Source organism: Carassius gibelio, chromosome B10 (assembly GCF_023724105.1).
Source record: "Carassius gibelio isolate Cgi1373 ecotype wild population from Czech Republic chromosome B10, carGib1.2-hapl.c, whole genome shotgun sequence".
Lineage (NCBI taxonomy): Eukaryota > Metazoa > Chordata > Actinopteri > Cypriniformes > Cyprinidae > Carassius > Carassius gibelio.
The window spans coordinates 3,339,800-3,356,655 of NC_068405.1; the positions used below are offsets into that span (position 1 = coordinate 3,339,800).

General features: G+C 45.2%; 1 protein-coding gene and 18 non-coding genes across 19 annotated transcripts; 3 read left to right on the forward strand and 16 right to left on the reverse strand.

Annotated features, from left to right (window-relative positions):
- Positions 1–416: 416 nt before the first annotated feature.
- On the reverse strand, positions 417–2,216 carry LOC127966186 (uncharacterized). The gene is made up of 2 exons (XM_052567023.1): positions 1,905–2,216; positions 417–1,795 (listed from the first exon to the last, which is right to left on the reverse strand). The coding sequence occupies exons 1-2, from the start codon at positions 1,905–1,907 to the stop codon at positions 668–670; spliced, it is 1,131 nt and encodes a 376-aa protein (XP_052422983.1). The 5' UTR covers positions 1,908–2,216; the 3' UTR covers positions 417–667.
- Positions 2,217–8,234: 6,018 nt separating this feature from the next.
- On the reverse strand, positions 8,235–8,308 carry trnai-aau (transfer RNA isoleucine (anticodon AAU)). The gene has a single exon. It is a non-coding gene; the product is annotated as a tRNA-Ile (tRNA).
- A 97-nt stretch (positions 8,309–8,405) lies between these two features.
- Positions 8,406–8,477, reverse strand: trnap-ugg (transfer RNA proline (anticodon UGG)). The gene has a single exon. It is a non-coding gene; the product is annotated as a tRNA-Pro (tRNA).
- Positions 8,478–9,413: 936 nt separating this feature from the next.
- trnaa-agc (transfer RNA alanine (anticodon AGC)) lies at positions 9,414–9,486 on the forward strand. Its single transcript has one exon. It is a non-coding gene; the product is annotated as a tRNA-Ala (tRNA).
- Positions 9,487–9,997: 511 nt separating this feature from the next.
- Positions 9,998–10,069, reverse strand: trnaq-uug (transfer RNA glutamine (anticodon UUG)). The gene has a single exon. It is a non-coding gene; the product is annotated as a tRNA-Gln (tRNA).
- A 135-nt stretch (positions 10,070–10,204) lies between these two features.
- Positions 10,205–10,277, reverse strand: trnaf-gaa (transfer RNA phenylalanine (anticodon GAA)). Its single transcript has one exon. It is a non-coding gene; the product is annotated as a tRNA-Phe (tRNA).
- Positions 10,278–10,383: 106 nt separating this feature from the next.
- trnai-aau (transfer RNA isoleucine (anticodon AAU)) lies at positions 10,384–10,457 on the reverse strand. Its single transcript has one exon. It is a non-coding gene; the product is annotated as a tRNA-Ile (tRNA).
- Positions 10,458–10,554: 97 nt separating this feature from the next.
- trnap-ugg (transfer RNA proline (anticodon UGG)) lies at positions 10,555–10,626 on the reverse strand. Its single transcript has one exon. It is a non-coding gene; the product is annotated as a tRNA-Pro (tRNA).
- Positions 10,627–11,562: 936 nt separating this feature from the next.
- trnaa-agc (transfer RNA alanine (anticodon AGC)) lies at positions 11,563–11,635 on the forward strand. The gene has a single exon. It is a non-coding gene; the product is annotated as a tRNA-Ala (tRNA).
- Positions 11,636–12,678: 1,043 nt separating this feature from the next.
- trnaf-gaa (transfer RNA phenylalanine (anticodon GAA)) lies at positions 12,679–12,751 on the reverse strand. The gene has a single exon. It is a non-coding gene; the product is annotated as a tRNA-Phe (tRNA).
- Positions 12,752–12,857: 106 nt separating this feature from the next.
- Positions 12,858–12,931, reverse strand: trnai-aau (transfer RNA isoleucine (anticodon AAU)). Its single transcript has one exon. It is a non-coding gene; the product is annotated as a tRNA-Ile (tRNA).
- A 97-nt stretch (positions 12,932–13,028) lies between these two features.
- Positions 13,029–13,100, reverse strand: trnap-ugg (transfer RNA proline (anticodon UGG)). Its single transcript has one exon. It is a non-coding gene; the product is annotated as a tRNA-Pro (tRNA).
- Positions 13,101–14,036: 936 nt separating this feature from the next.
- trnaa-agc (transfer RNA alanine (anticodon AGC)) lies at positions 14,037–14,109 on the forward strand. The gene has a single exon. It is a non-coding gene; the product is annotated as a tRNA-Ala (tRNA).
- Positions 14,110–14,966: 857 nt separating this feature from the next.
- trnaq-uug (transfer RNA glutamine (anticodon UUG)) lies at positions 14,967–15,038 on the reverse strand. The gene has a single exon. It is a non-coding gene; the product is annotated as a tRNA-Gln (tRNA).
- Positions 15,039–15,173: 135 nt separating this feature from the next.
- On the reverse strand, positions 15,174–15,246 carry trnaf-gaa (transfer RNA phenylalanine (anticodon GAA)). The gene has a single exon. It is a non-coding gene; the product is annotated as a tRNA-Phe (tRNA).
- Positions 15,247–15,352: 106 nt separating this feature from the next.
- Positions 15,353–15,426, reverse strand: trnai-aau (transfer RNA isoleucine (anticodon AAU)). Its single transcript has one exon. It is a non-coding gene; the product is annotated as a tRNA-Ile (tRNA).
- A 97-nt stretch (positions 15,427–15,523) lies between these two features.
- On the reverse strand, positions 15,524–15,595 carry trnap-ugg (transfer RNA proline (anticodon UGG)). Its single transcript has one exon. It is a non-coding gene; the product is annotated as a tRNA-Pro (tRNA).
- A 294-nt stretch (positions 15,596–15,889) lies between these two features.
- trnai-aau (transfer RNA isoleucine (anticodon AAU)) lies at positions 15,890–15,968 on the reverse strand. Its single transcript has one exon. It is a non-coding gene; the product is annotated as a tRNA-Ile (tRNA).
- A 92-nt stretch (positions 15,969–16,060) lies between these two features.
- Positions 16,061–16,132, reverse strand: trnap-ugg (transfer RNA proline (anticodon UGG)). The gene has a single exon. It is a non-coding gene; the product is annotated as a tRNA-Pro (tRNA).
- Between the last annotated feature and the right edge of the window lie 724 nt (positions 16,133–16,856).

Sequence of the window (16,856 nt, forward strand, 5' to 3'; positions counted from 1 at the left end):
TTTCTAAGATTGATTTTTATTTTATTCTCATTATCATTATCATTAGTCAAAGTGCATTTATTAAGGCAATCATTTCCTGTGGCAGTAGGGACAAAATAACCTCCTTATTACGGCATTCACACTTTATTGTATCATATTACTTACTGCAAAGCTACACGTGACACTGAATTTAACTGTAAACTGAATGTCATTACATTCAATAAAACAAATAAATACAACACACCAGTCAAAGAGAAATATATTTATTAACTATATACATATTTAAAAAAATGTAGGAAAAGTACTAAATTCAATATAAAATTAAGAATTTTAAGTGCACACGCTATATAAAATAAGTACAAAAAAATATATAAATATATACATCAAAATCTACACATTTTGGTATTTTACTTTATACTGCTTCCTCTACACATAAACCTTTCTATAATAATAATAATAATAGTTTAACTTTATTTAATATGTATATATATTTCCATATGTATTATAGTGTATTCACATACATACCCACATGTTTATAATAATAATAATAATAATAATAATAATAATAATACAAGATAAAAAAAAGTGCACAGTATAACTCTTTAACATTAAATATGGCTGGAAGATAAAAAACAGAACAGATCCAACCAAGAGAACAAAATGAATGTATCACACATAAATAAATGAGTTATCTTCTCATAATCTGTAACCACTGCTCCTTCGTAATTGTTTCTTTATTAGGGCAATATATTTTGCCTTTGTACTGGCTATGGCCAGTTTCTTGAGTACGAAATTGGCCACACTTTCTGCACGAATTTGCTTTTACAGTGCGATTGTACGATCGTTTGGTTGGAGTGGCTGTGTCATTTGCAGGTGGCTCAGAGGAAATTGCTCCAGGGTTAATGGTGGAAAATGGGGCTGGGCAGGGCACCAGAAACATCTGAGACACAACAGGGGCAGTGGGTGTGTCAGGAACCAATGGGTGTGGTGCTGTCGGCCTGGGACAAATTGTCCTTAGCTGGCTGGACGTGGCTGAACGCTGAGGGTGTACGGCTGATGGCCAGATTGAAGTTGCTGTGGCAGATGTACAGGTAGCTGAGGGCGCAATCTTTCTAAACTTTGTCTTTGCCTGTCCAGCTGTGTCTGGTGGCATCTGGTAGGTATGCAACTGGTGGCTATATTGTGGAGGCACAACAGGCTGTACTCGTGCTGGAGGCAAAACATCCAAAGCCACTGGACGTGCCTCTGGAAGGTCCAGCCCTTGCAACAGCAAGGAGACCTCCTGACCCTTTAAACGGTTATTGTGCCATGTCGTAAGGGTCCTCTGATTTACCTCAACTAGCTGAAGGGTTGTGTCATTCATCACCGTTCCATTGCTCAGGATTAGCTGCCGAATTTTTCTGTAATCACGAAGAATGAGATCCCATCTAGACAGAGATTCTGTCCGCTGTTTCTTGGGGCTTCGGTGGATGTTACATAACCTTATGAAAATCATTTCAACAAGGCGACAGCAATTAGGCCACTGTGCTGGAGAGCCGCTAGAACCCAAAACACACCTTTTTGTGCTGTCGACACCAGGAGTGAAGACAGCTTTCTTTTTTGGGGACCTAAAACGTCCTGTAAGTAGCCTGTCTTGATGACGAGCAGCATACACCACCCTGTCTTTATCAAATTTGTCCAGGTTCTGCCACAGACCCACAATGGTCGCAACTTGTTGGTTGGTAAGTGTGAGGCTTGTCTGTGTGCGCAGCTCCACCAGACACTCTGCCAACGCATCCACCCGGTCCATTCCAGGAATGCAGTGTTCGTCAACAGCCTGGAAATATATAACTGTTGGTTAGGTATTTACATGCTGTTAAGTAAGTTTACTGCTTAATGGCAGATAACTAAATGAGTGACAATTCGTATAGAAAAGGAAATTTTACCATTGCTGAGGGCACTGGTGTATCTAAAGGATCCTGGACACTGGGTACTGGTGCAGCTGAAGGAGCCCGGACTCTGAGCAGTGGTGGAGCCTGGACACTGAGCAGTGATGCAGCTACACTGGGCACTGGTGCAGCTGAAGGAGCCCGGACTCTGAGCAGTGGTGGAGCCTGGACACTGGGCAGTGGTGGAGTCTGGACACTGGGCAGTGGTGCAGCTACACTGGGCACTGGTGCAGCTGAAGGAGCTCGGACTCTGAGCAGTGGTGGAGCCTGGACACTGGGCAGTGGTGGAGTCTGGACACTGGGCAGTGGTGCAGCTACACTGGGCACTGGTGCAACTGAAGGAGCCCGGACTCTGAGCAGTGGTGGAGCCTGGACACTGGGCAGTGGTGGAGTCTGGACACTGGGCAGTGGTGCAGCTACACTGGGCACTGGTGCAGCTGAAGGAGCCCGGACTCTGAGCAGTGGTGGAGCCTGGACACTGGGCACTGGTGCAGCTGAAGGAGCCCGGACTCTGAACAATGGTGGAGCCTGGACACTGAGCAGTGATGCAGCTACACTGGGCACTGGTGCAGTTGAAGGAGCCCGGACTCTGAGCAGTGGTGGAGCCTGGACACTGGGCAGTGGTGGAGTCTGGACACTGGGCAGTGGTGGAGCCTGGACACTGGGCAGTGGTGGAGTCTGGACACTGGGCAGTGGTGGAGTCTGGACACTGGGCAATGGTGGAGTCTGGACACTGGGCAGTGGTGGAGTCTGGACACTGGGCAATGGTGGAGTCTGGACACTGGGCAGTGGTGGAGTCTGGACAATGGGCAGTGGTGGAATTTTGACACTGGGCAGTGGTGCAGCTGTAGGAGCCTGGACACTGGGAACTGGTGCAGCTGGTAGAACTGGTGGACCTGAAAGGACTAAGTCATCTGATGCCACAAGATTTGCCACTGTGGCTTCCTCTCCAAAGAAATCAATGAAACCCTCATCCTTTTCCACTTGCTCCTCCACATCTATCTCCTCCAGCAATTGAGAGGTCCTATCAGAGGTAGGGCACATGTCCTCCAGGGGCTGACTATTCTGCCTCAACAAGTACTGTACTCCAATGAGCTCCCCTGAGGAAATATTTGTAACAGGAAACATTTTTAATGGAAATTATGCAGAAAGGTTTATTTAGAAATGCAGTAAATATTTTGTTGTCCACTTCTGTATGAACAATATATATCTAATTCAGAGGGTATCATAAAAAGACAGGATTACTCTATATTCTACTATGTATTTTATTTTCTGCCCTGAAACCTAGAACACAGAATAATGTATAAATATTCTGGTAGTATAATTTTTCTCTGATATGTCAAAATTACATTATTATTGTCCAAAAGCACTTGTAATTTTACCAAAAACATGCTACATCATGAGCTGCATTTATCAAAATATTTTTACCTGTGTATACTGCAGGTGGAGTGAAGCTAGGGACCAATTTCCTGCCATACAACTTATTGTAGTTCTCATTGACAGAGTAAACCAGCTCCCCTGTGTAAGAGCGCAGAGTTGAACCTCCATCTGCAACAGCAGCTTCAGCCCGGTCCTGATTCCAGCGTAATAAACCTTCCAGGAGATAAATCTGGAAGTTCAGGCTGTTTGCGCTGTTCCCTAGAAAAAGAAATAGAAAGCCAAATATTGCTTTGAGAAAATGCAAAACATAAAATTTAATCTGCAAATATCTTGATAAACAGGAATTAGTGGCAAAATGTGGTATATTCTGACATGACAAACCTGGAATAAATCTGTTTAGGTGGCAGTGAAATGATTCCAGGGATGTGGAGCCTCTGGCACAACGATAAGTTTTTAGAACCACCCCACCCTTGCTTGTAGTTCCAGTTTCAGTATAGAGCGGCACATTTGGAGGGTCTTGGATACAGGTGATGTGCCGCCTCTGGACATTCCAGATGTGCTGCATTCTCACACTGTCAAGTAGAGGAACACCAAGAGCATCATTCCCCTTGCCACCCATGAGCTCTCTGATGAGCATATCAAGGAGGCGGAAAGTGGTTTCTTCTCCCCGTGTTCTCCTCCTGCAGTGCTGGAGCAGCTCAGCTTTAGTTAAATGATGGTCCAGTTCTGCCTCCGACAGAGTAGGCCAGCCCTGTTGGATGAGTTGCTCCCTTTTGGCCTGTCTCAGCAGAGTGAGATCCCCTGCATCCCACTCAAAAATACAGGATGACAGCCTTGCCATAAAAGTAGGGTACAACTGGTGGGCGTCAGTGGTGCACCCTACTGCCAGACGTCGCATAAAATGCCAAATGTCTAGGCGGACGATGACATCTGGCCAGCCGCTGAACCGCCTCTTCAATTTAGTCTCTCCCACTTTCTTGCAACAATCACAGTCCACATAAATGATAGTGGGAGGATCAACACCAGCACTCCGGTATCGCTCCATGAGCCCTGCAGCCATGAGGTCTAACCCAGCCCCTTCATTCGCAGTCAGGACACTCATCAGCACCTGACCTATCTCATTGCCCACTGAGGTAAGCCACTGTGCTGTGCCTTTCGCAGGCCCACTCAACTTCTTGGTGATCTGAAAGAAACAATAAGCATAGCAAATAATACAACATGCATCCAAATCAGTTACACTGAAAAAAATAAAGCTCTCTTGGTCTAACAATACATTATAGATAAGGGTACAGTCAATTAAGCAGCTTATCTGACCTTCTTAGTTGAATCCATTTTTAAGATTGATCCATACGTGGATGTTATGCTGGCCTTTATGTGATCGAGCCTGTTGAGAATGTCCTGACTATATACAGTGAGGAGCCATTTGTAGCTGGGTACTGAAGCAAGTGGTGGTGGCTCCTGGAAGTGCAGCGGATGCAGGCCACGATTATCAAAAAAGGCCACACACTCTGATGTGTACCGAAGCGCACGTTTCAACCACTCCTCACTGTGGTTCTCTCTCAGCTGGCCGATGATCCTCACTGGGCCATTCCCCATGCCCCTCTCACGCAGCAAGCGAAGAACCCGAATGTCACAGGCATACCTTGGAAAAAAGCATTCATTTAAGTATCTTATTATAAGGTATCTAATTATTGTAGGAAATATTTATCAGAAAGGGTAGCACATAAGTGAAAATGACTGCAAAATAATTACTTGCGTGTGAGGATGACCCTGAATTCAGATCGATGGGCCAGGTCCAACTGCTGCAGCACAGCTTGACTCCAGGACAGATAGCTGGTTCTACACCTGGTGCAGATCAGGGTCTCTGTCACCAGGTTGTAGTATCTGTCAATGTCTAACACCTGTCGTACCCTCCTGTGCAGTCCACCACCACACAGCTGTTGCCTGGCACAGGCAGGGTTAGTACACTGGAGCCGCACCTTCCACAGCTTATATGGCATCCAGAGCAAGAGACGCTGTGAAAAAAACCTATCAGGTGTTGGAGCTTGGTGGTACAACAGGGCTGGTGGTGGGGGGTGATACCACAACTGTAGGTTTTCACGCAGCTCCAGCTTTCCCTTTGCACCAACCCTAAAAAGTGCTTCTGACACCCACTTCTGGTCTTGCTGTGGCATTGTCTGTGGCCACAGAAGGGGGAGATCTTCTGGCTGAGATGAGACCTGCTGATATTATAAAAAACACTGGTTTAAATAAAAGCTAAGAGAGCATTAAATGATGAAGACATGTATATATTTTGAATGAGATCTTACTGGGCTCCTCACAACAGTATTCTCAGAAACAGTTGATGGCGTTGCTGTTTTTTTGATGCGTTGTGAACTCTGAGGTGGAGGAAGGAAGAAGGAAGAGGAGGACTGGATGACGGGCTGATGAGGTTTGGGGGATGGAGGAGGATGAGGATCAGAGGGTGGACATGAAACTGTAGCTGAACTGGAGTGCTCTAACATCTGTGGAGTCAAACATTATGAATAATTTATTAAGGGGATTGCCATGTTTTTAATACATTAAAATTACATAGTGATAAAGTCATGATGACATTATAAAAGTCTTGATGTCTTTTAATAACCTGAGAGGTTTTCCTCTGGGTGCTCAAATTAGGTTTTGCTGCTGCCACATGTGAGCCTCCAAACCTTGACTTTTCAAACTAAAAAGATTTGTCATGGTTAGTGATAACAAAACCCTAACACTATAGTTAAAGGTTGAGATGTTTCAGTATCTGCAGTGATGCATGCAATAGTGTGGTCTGCTTACCATTGACAATGTCAGTTTAGGTCTCTTTGCAGGACATGACACATCGCTGACAGAGGGTGTGCTTTGGGCCGGGGTGCTCTGTGATGCTTCCCCTGTGACTGGTGGATGAACCTGTGACACATGCATAAAGTACAAAACAGTCTTCCTAATGTGATTTTAGATATAAAGACACATTGATGTTGCAAACACATCTATCTATTTATGCAACTTGAACCAGGCTAATTGAAGTTACCTTGTGAAAGCCACAAATACATGTCTGAGCTTCCTTCAGAAGAGTGGTCTGTCCCCTCATTTGCAGAGGGCACTTTTCTATCTGTGAACATGAATTATACCTCTGACACTGGATCTCAAAACAGCAATAAGTCATCATAATTATATCAATATAACATTGTATTTACATGTAATTACTTAACCATACACATAAATAAAAATACCACAATGTATTGTCAAAAAAGTTTGTTAGTTTGCCCATGAATCTAGCTGCATAACTTACCTTCTGATACATCTCATGCCATCTTTTTTGTCGGGGAGAAGGTCTATTCCCCTGTGTAGATGGCCAAACTCCTGTTTGGGCAAAACTCTCCAGACGCGCAAGCCATTCAGCATTACTCATGCCTTTGTGAGACTTAGCTGAAGCCATGTCGTTGCCTGAAACACTACATAACACGTTACACTAACTGCCATTGTAGCCTGTAGCATTTACCCTCCTGTTGTGTTCATTTCATGATAGCTAGTTGTGTTCCTGGTCCAGAACGACCGCCATATTATAGCAGATTATAAGTTCATTATAATACACATATTATCTTACATATAACATGTTGTGATTTATTTATTTATTATTTAATGCCATGTCAGCAGCAGGGGCTATATTCATGCCAAGAGGAAACATTTCAATTGCACAATTCAGTCATATATATAATGTCAAAACAATTATATAACATTTATATATATATATATATATATATATATATATATATATATATATATATATATATATATATATATATATATATATATATATATATGTTTGTATGTATGTGTGTATGTTTGTACAAATATAAAAAAATACATATAATAAGATTATAACAAGAATAAAAGTATAAGAACAATTACATAGAGTCTTAACAAGTTGTGATAGATCTTTCTATTATGGCTGTATGTCTCAATGACCTAGGCTCATACAACACGTTTATGAGTATAAATAAATAAATAAATATATAGCATTATGGATTAATTTGACTAAAACAAATACTCAGATTAAACATATTGTGGTCTTTCAACTGTGTCCATGTGATAAGGGCATGAACCTGAATGTATAAACTTATCCATTCACTTCTTTTGACTGGTCATAACATATGTACAAACATATAACATACGTGTAAAAGTTAAACAAAACATTAACATTTTCCAAATTTATTTTGTGTGTTCAAATGCCGCATTTGGAAAAAGCTGTGGAACCTTATTACAATTAAATAAAAAGCATTTTTTTTTCATTGAGAAAACTTGTTAATCGGTTAAATTCGACATATTTACAGTTACGTTAGCTCCGGTCGTAATAGTATTTACACATCAGTGACAGTTGACGTTACGTAGTATCAAGCGGTAATCATAGGCTAATTTACATGGCCAATCTTGCTATTCCTAAAGAACAAAAATCCTAAACCATTTCATTCATATCAAGATATAAATAACATACATGAGCGGAATGTAAATAATTTAACGTTACCTGAGCGGAGATTACATGCAATTGGCGAGGACGTGCGTGATTGGTGTATGAGAAATAGACCTTGCCATTTCATTGGACGCGGAAAAATAGAGATCGCAACGTGATTGATTTATAAAAGAAAGAAGTCGTAACGTGATTGGTTTTTAAAAGATAGAAGTCGTAACGTGATTGGTTTTCAAAAGATAGAGGTCGTAACGTGATTGGTTTTCAAAAGATAGAGGTCATAACGTGATTGGTTTTTAAAAGATAGAAGTCGGCATACTATTGGATTAATTTTACAGACTTGTGGTTGTCAGGTTATTTCGGCCACAACAAGCTCCTGCTTAGCAAGCAGGGATTTCAGTGAGATCACCCTACTCTTTGTCACAGGAGAAGAGCAGAGCAGAGATGAGCCCCCAGACAATAAAAACAGCTGGCCAGTACGGGGATTGAACCCGCGACCTTGGCGTTATTAGCACCACGCTCTAACCATCTGAGCTAACCGGCCTCCCTTAGCCATCTGACTCTACCCGATTGAATAAAAAACTGCCTCAATGTTAGTGAACGCAATGAGACAACAAAGCTTCACGTTTTATCCCGACCAAGGGCTCGTCCGGGATTTGAACCCGGGACCTCTCGCGCCCAAAGCGAGAATCATACCCCTAGACCAACGAGCCTTCCTGTGCTGTACCGAGAAAAAAGAGCTAGTGCAGCATCAATAAAAGAAGGAACATGAACTAACGTGGAAGCAATCAAAGACCTCGAGACAGTGTTAAAGGCTAACGAACGCAAGTTGGCCTCTTAACTGACCTAAAAATGTGGCTGTATCTAACATGTAGAGGGATGTTAGGGAGGACAGCTGAAACTGTCAGATGTCACTTAGACCAGCGGTTCTCAATTCCAGTCCTCGAGCCCCCTGCTCTTCAGATTTTGTATGTTTCTCGTATAGCTTCAGACATTTGTTCCATTCAAACGTAAGTGCCCTGAGAAGTGGACATCACATGACATCCCTCCGTGATTCAAGTTCAGAGCGTATGTGTACGTTCAGTTCAAAGTGACTAACACAGAGGTGTACAGAGGTATACAGAGGTATATGATGTCACACTTGTCCATGTGTGAAGACGTTGCGCAGCGCAAATCCGTGAACCAATGTTCCAAAGTGAAGTAAACTTCGACGGATTTCCCCTGCTCAGGGAGTGGGGAGCAATGAACACTGTGTAGGGACCATGTCAATCGCAAGGAGCTCACTTCTAATGAGCTGATTATCCAAATCAGGTGTGCTAACAAAGAGAGACATGCAAAATATGCAGACCTTTGGGGAGCGAGGACTGGAATGGAGAACCGCTTCCTTATTCTTTAAGTCAGTGTGAGAAAAAGAGGTGAGAAGTTGTCTGCGTGACCCGAGTGATGCAAGGTGGTCTGCATAATACAAGAATCCGCACATGCATACTGGCGTAACAAGACCGAGAAGGTCCTTTAACACAAAAGCTAAATCTCTTTGTTAATTCGACAACACAATCGCGGCCAGTGCAAAGGTGCAAGCCCAGAGGAGGGACGGCCTCTTTGCATCAAGCCGGTCATTCGCAGCTATGCTCGTCATTCTTGAAAGGCCAGGGGAATTAGCTCAAATGGTAGAGCGCTCGCTTAGCATGCGAGAGGTAGCGGGATCGATGCCCGCATTCTCCAAGTTGGCTCCTGCCCTTTTACTCACACATCCCTAAATCAGTGGTTTTCAACCCTTTCCTGGAGGCATCCCTGCCCTGCACATTTTGCATTTCCCCTCATCTAACACACCAGTTTCAAATCATCAGCTCATTAATAGAGACTGCAAGACCTGATTTGGGTGTGTCTAATAAGGGAGACATACGAAATGTTCAGGACAGGGTTGCCTCCAGGAAAGGTTTGAAAACCATTGCCCTAAAGAGACCGACTGAGCACTGACGCAATGCTGCGACACTCCCACGTTAGCTTTTTTTGGGGCTCACAGCTGCCAAAAAGTATTTCAGACATGGTCCTGTGCAAATTGGTTGCAAAAAGTGGTCCCACCGCGATTTAAACTCGGATCACTGGATTCAGAGTGCTAACCATTACACCATGAAACCTTACCTGGAGCAGCCGTTGCTCACAGGGCCACAAAGACTGTCACCAGTGACAACCTAGTGCTGTTTTTATCTTTTCCTGCGGCAAGAAAGCACACAGGTTCCACCGAGATTCGAACTCAGATCGCTGGATTCAAAGCCCAGAGTGCTGACCATTACACCATGGAACCGAAACTGCTTGTTTGGTGGCCAACTGGGAAACAGATAGCTCCGTGGCAGTGGGGAAGCAGTTATACAGAGAAGTTGGAACCCAGTGATTTTTGGTCACTGGCCCGCCTCAAAAAACGGAAAAGAGTGGGAGATTTTGCCGAAACCCTGGATCGAACCAGGGACCTTTAGATCTTCAGTCTAACGCTCTCCCAACTGAGCTATTTCGGCCACTACAAGCTCCTGCTTAGCAAGCAGGGATTTCAGTGAGATCACCCTACTCTTTGTCACAGGAGAAGAGCAGAGCAGAGATGAGCCCCCAGACAATAAAAACAGCTGGCCAGTACGGGGATCGAACCCGCGACCTTGGCGTTATTAGCACCACGCTCTAACCATCTGAGCTAACCGGCCTCCCTTAGCCATCTGTCTCTACCCGATTGAATAAAAAACTGCCTCAATGTTAGTGAACGCAATGAGACAACAAAGCTTCACGTTTTATCCCGACCAAGGGCTCGTCCGGGATTTGAACCCGGGACCTCTCGCACCCAAAGCGAGAATCATACCCCTAGACCAACGAGCCTTCCTGTGCTGTGCTGAGAAAAAAGAGCTAGTGCAGCATCAATAAAAGAAGGAACATGAACTAACGTGGAAGCAATCAAAGACCTCGAGACAGTGTTAAAGGCTAACGAACGCAAGTTGGCCTCTTGACTGACCTAAAAATGTGGCTGTATCTAACATGTAGAGGGATGTTAGGGAGGACAGCTGAAACTGTCAGATGTCACTTAGACCAGCGGTTCTCAATTCCAGTCCTCGAGCCCCCTGCTCTTCAGATTTTGTATGTTTCTCGTATAGCTTCAGACATTTGTTCCATTCAAACGTAAGTGCCCTGAGAAGTGGACATCACATGACATCCCTCCGTGATTCAAGTTCAGAGCGTATGTGTACGTTCAGTTCAAAGTGACTAACACAGAGGTGTACAGAGGTATACAGAGGTATATGATGTCACACTTGTCCATGTGTGAAGACGTTGCGCAGCGCAAATCCGTGAACCAATGTTCCAAAGTGAAGTAAACTTCGACGGATTTCCCCTGCTCAGGGAGTGGGGAGCAATGAACACTGTGTAGGGACCATGTCAATCGCAAGGAGCTCACTTCTAATGAGCTGATTATCCAAATCAGGTGTGCTAACAAAGAGAGACATGCAAAATATGCAGACCTTTGGGGAGCGAGGACTGGAATGGAGAACCGCTTCCTTATTCTTTAAGTCAGTGTGAGAAAAAGAGGTGAGAAGTTGTCTGCGTGACCCGAGTGATGCAAGGTGGTCTGCATAATACAAGAATCCGCACATGCATACTGGCGTAACAAGACCGAGAAGGTCCTTTAACACAAAAGCTAAATCTCTTTGTTAATTCGACAACACAATCGCGGCCAGTGCAAAGGTGCAAGCCCAGAGGAGGGACGGCCTCTTTGCATCAAGCCGGTCATTCGCAGCTATGCTCGTCATTCTTGAAAGGCCAGGGGAATTAGCTCAAATGGTAGAGCGCTCGCTTAGCATGCGAGAGGTAGCGGGATCGATGCCCGCATTCTCCAAGTTGGCTCCTGCCCTTTTACTCACACATCCCTAAATCAGTGGTTTTCAACCCTTTCCTGGAGGCATCCCTGCCCTGCACATTTTGCATTTCCCCTCATCTAACACACCAGTTTCAAATCATCAGCTCATTAATAGAGACTGCAAGACCTGATTTGGGTGTGTCTAATAAGGGAGACATACGAAATGTTCAGGACAGGGTTGCCTCCAGGAAAGGTTTGAAAACCATTGCCCTAAAGAGACCGACTGAGCACTGACGCAATGCTGCGACACTCCCACGTTAGCTTTTTTTGGGGCTCACAGCTGCCAAAAAGTATTTCAGACATGGTCCTGTGCAAATTGGTTGCAAAACATTGCCATTTTACACACAGTTCCCTAAAGCAGTGGTTTTCAAACCTGTCCTGGAGGCACCCCTGCCCTACACATTTTGAATGTTTCCCTCATCTATCACACCTGTTTCAAATCATCAACTCTTTTATAGAGACCGCAAGACCTTATTTGGGTGTGTCTAATAAGGCAGACAATCAAACTGTGCAGGGCAGGGGTGCCTCCAGGACAGGTTTGAGAACCAGTGCCCTAAAGAGACCGACTGGGCATCGATGCAATGCTGCCACAGTCTCTACGTTAGTTAATTTTTTTGGACTCAAAGCTGCCAAAAAGTATTTCAGACATGGTCCTGCGCAAATTGGTTGCAAAAAGTGGTCCCACCGCGATTTGAACTCGGATCACTGGATTCAGAGTGCTAACCATTACACCATGAAACCTTACCTGGAGCAGCCGTTGCTCACAGGGCCACAAAGACTGTCACCAGTGACAACCTAGTGCTGTTTTTATCTATTCCTGCGGCAAGAAAGCACACAGGTTCCACCGAGTCCAAAGCCCAGAGTGCTGTCCATTACACCATGGAACCGAAACTGTTTGTTTGGTGGCCAACTGGGAAACAGATAGCTCCGTGGCAGTGGGGAAGCAGTTATACAGAGAAGTTGGAACCCAGTGATTTTTGGTCACTGGCCCGCCTCAAAAAACGGAAAAGAGTGGGAGATTTTGCCAAAACCCGGGATCGAACCAGGGACCTTTAGATCTTCAGTCTAACGCTCTCCCAACTGAGCTATTTCGGCCACAACAAGCTCCTGCTTAGCAAGCAGGGATTTCAGTGAGATCACCCTAACCTTTGTCAGAGGAGAAGAGCAGAGCAGAGATGAGCCCCCAGACAATAAAAACAGCTGGCCAGTACGGGGATCGAACCCGCGACCTTGGCGTTATTAGCACCACGCTCTAACCATCTGAGCTAACCGGCCTCCCTTAGCCATCTGTCTCTACCCGATTGAATAAAAAACTGCTTCAACGTTAGTGAACGCAATGAGACAACAAAGCTTCACGTTTTATCCCGACCAAGGGCTCGTCCGGGATTTGAACCCGGGACCTCTCGCACCCAAAGCGAGAATCATACCCCTAGACCAACGAGCCTTCCTGTGCTGGGTCGAGAAAAAAGAGCTAGTGCAGCATCAATAAAAGAAGGAACATGAACTAACGTGGAAGCAATCAAAGACCTCGAGACAGTGTTAAAGGCTAACGAACGCAAGTTGGCCTCTTAACTGACCTAAAAATGTGGCTGTATCTAACATGTAGAGGGATGTTAGGGAGGACAGCTGAAACTGTCAGATGTCACTTAGAGCAGCGGTTCTCAATTCCAGTCCTCGAGCCCCCTGCTCTTCAGATTTTGTATGTTTCTCGTATAGCTTCAGACATTTGTTCCATTCAAACGTAAGTGCCCTGAGAAGTGGACATCACATGACATCCCTCCGTGATTCAAGTTCAGAGCGTATGTGTACGTTCAGTTCAAAGTGACTAACACAGAGGTGTACAGAGGTATACAGAGGTATATGATGTCACACTTGTCCATGTGTGAAGACGTTGCGCAGCGCAAATCCGTGAACCAATGTTCCAAAGTGAAGTAAACTTCGACGGATTTCCCCTGCTCAGGGAGTGGGGAGCAATGAACACTGTGTAGGGACCATGTCAATCGCAAGGAGCTCACTTCTAATGAGCTGATTATCCAAATCAGGTGTGCTAACAAAGAGAGACATGCAAAATATGCAGACCTTTGGGGAGCGAGGACTGGAATGGAGAACCGCTTCCTTATTCTTTAAGTCAGTGTGAGAAAAAGAGGTGAGAAGTTGTCTGCGTGACCCGAGTGATGCAAGGTGGTCTGCATAATACAAGAATCCGCACATGCATACTGGCGTAACAAGACCGAGAAGGTCCTTTAACACAAAAGCTAAATCTCTTTGTTAATTCGACAACACAATCGCGGCCAGTGCAAAGGTGCAAGCCCAGAGGAGGGACGGCCTCTTTGCATCAAGCCGGTCATTCGCAGCTATGCTCGTCATTCTTGAAAGGCCAGGGGAATTAGCTCAAATGGTAGAGCGCTCGCTTAGCATGCGAGAGGTAGCGGGATCGATGCCCGCATTCTCCAAGTTGGCTCCTGCCCTTTTACTCACACATCCCTAAATCAGTGGTTTTCAACCCTTTCCTGGAGGCATCCCTGCCCTGCACATTTTGCATTTCCCCTCATCTAACACACCAGTTTCAAATCATCAGCTCATTAATAGAGACTGCAAGACCTGATTTGGGTGTGTCTAATAAGGGAGACATACGAAATGTTCAGGACAGGGTTGCCTCCAGGAAAGGTTTGAAAACCATTGCCCTAAAGAGACCGACTGAGCACTGACGCAATGCTGCGACACTCCCACGTTAGCTTTTTTTGGGGCTCACAGCTGCCAAAAAGTATTTCAGACATGGTCCTGTGCAAATTGGTTGCAAAACATTGCCATTTTACACACAGTTCCCTAAAGCAGTGGTTTTCAAACCTGTCCTGGAGGCACCCCTGCCCTACACATTTTGAATGTTTCCCTCATCTATCACACCTGTTTCAAATCATCAACTCTTTTATAGAGACCGCAAGACCTTATTTGGGTGTGTCTAATAAGGCAGACAATCAAACTGTGCAGGGCAGGGGTGCCTCCAGGACAGGTTTGAGAACCAGTGCCCTAAAGAGACCGACTGGGCATCGATGCAATGCTGCCACAGTCTCTACGTTAGTTTATTTTTTTGGACTCAAAGCTGCCAAAAAGTATTTCAGACATGGTCCTGCGCAAATTGGTTGCAAAAAGTGGTCCCACCGCGATTTGAACTCGGATCACTGGATTCAGAGTGCTAACCATTACACCATGAAACCTTACCTGGAGCAGCCGTTGCTCACAGGGCCACAAAGACTGTCACCAGTGACAACCTAGTGCTGTTTTTATCTATTCCTCCGGCAAGAAAGCACACAGGTTCCACCGAGATTCGAACTCAGATCGCTAGATTCAAAGCCCAGAGTGCTGACCATTACACCATGGAACCGAAACTGTTTGTTTGGTGGCCAACTGGGAAACAGATAGCTCCGTGGCAGTGGGGAAGCAGTTATACAGAGAAGTTGGAACCCAGTGATTTTTGGTCACTGGCCCGCCTCAAAAAACGGAAAAGAGTGGGAGATTTTGCCGAAACCCGGGATCGAACCAGGGACCTTTAGATCTTCAGTCTAACGCTCTCCCAACTGAGCTATTTCGGCCACAACAAGCTCCTGCTTAGCAAGCAGGGATTTCAGTGAGATCACCCTACTCTTCGTCACAGGAGAAGAGCAGAGCAGAGATGAGCCCCCAGACAATAAAAACAGCTGGCCAGTACGGGGATCGAACCCGCGACCTTGGCGTTATTAGCACCACGCTCTAACCAACTGAGCTAACCGGCCTCCCTTAGCCATCTGTCTCTACCCAATTGAATAAAAAACTGCCTCAATGTTAGTGAAGGCAATGAGACAACAAAGCTTCACGTTTTATCCCGACCAAGGGCTCGTCCGGGATTTGAACCCGGGACCTCTCGCACCCAAAGCGAGAATCATACCCCTAGACCAACGAGCCTTCCTGTGCTGGGTCGAGAAAAAAGAGCTAGTGCAGCATCAATAAAAGAAGGAACATGAACTAACGTGGAAGCAATCAAAGACCTCGAGACAGTGTTAAAGGCTAACGAACGCAAGTTGGCCTCTTAACTGACCTAAAAATGTGGCTGTATCTAACATGTAGAGGGATGTTAGGGAGGACAGCTGAAACTGTCAGATGTCACTTAGAGCAGCGGTTCTCAATTCCAGTCCTCGAGCCCCCTGCTCTTCAGATTTTGTATGTTTCTCGTATAGCTTCAGACATTTGTCCCCTGCTCAGGGAGTACGGGGATCGAACCCGCGACCTTGGCGTTATTAGCACCACGCTCTAACCATCTGAGCTAACCGGCCTCCCTTAGCCAGCTTTTTCTACCCGATTGAATAAAAAACTGCCTCAATGTTAGTGAACGCAATGAGACAACAAAGCTTCACGTTTTATCCCGACCAAGGGCTCGTCCGGGATTTGAACCCGGGACCTCTCGCACCCAAAGCGAGAATCATACCCCTAGACCAACGAGCCTTCCTGTGCTGTGCCGAGAAAAAAGAGCTAGTGCAGCATCAATAAAAGAAGGAACATGAACTAACGTGGAAGCAATCAAAGACCTCGAGACAGTGTTAAAGGCTAACGAACGCAAGTTGGCCTCTTAACTGACCTAAAATTGTGGCTGTATCTAACATGTAGAGGGATGTTAGGGAGGACATCTGAAACTGTCAGATGTCACTTAGACCAGCGGTTCTCAATTCCAGTCCTCGAGCCCCCTGCTCTTCAGATTTTGTATGTTTCTCGTATAGCTTCAGACATTTGTTCCATTCAAACGTAAGTGCCCTGAGAAGTGGACATCACATGATATCCCTCCGTGATTCAAGTTCAGAGCGTATGTGTACGTTCAGTTCAAAGTGACTAACACAGAGGTGTACAGAGGTATACAGAGGTATATGATGTCACACTTGTCCATGTGTGAAGACGTTGCGCAGCGCAAATCCGTGAACCAATGTTCCAAAGTGAAGTAAACTTCGACGGATTTCCCCTGCTCAGGGAGTGGGGAGCAATGAACACTGTGTAGGGACCATGTCAATCGCAAGGAGCTCACTTCTAATGAGCTGATTATCCAAATCAGGTGTGCTAACAAAGAGAGACATGCAAAATATGCAGACCTTTGGGGAGCGAGGACTGGAATGGAGAACCGCTTCCTTATTCTTTAAGTCAGTGTGAGAAAAAGAGGTGAGAAGTTGTCTGCGTGACC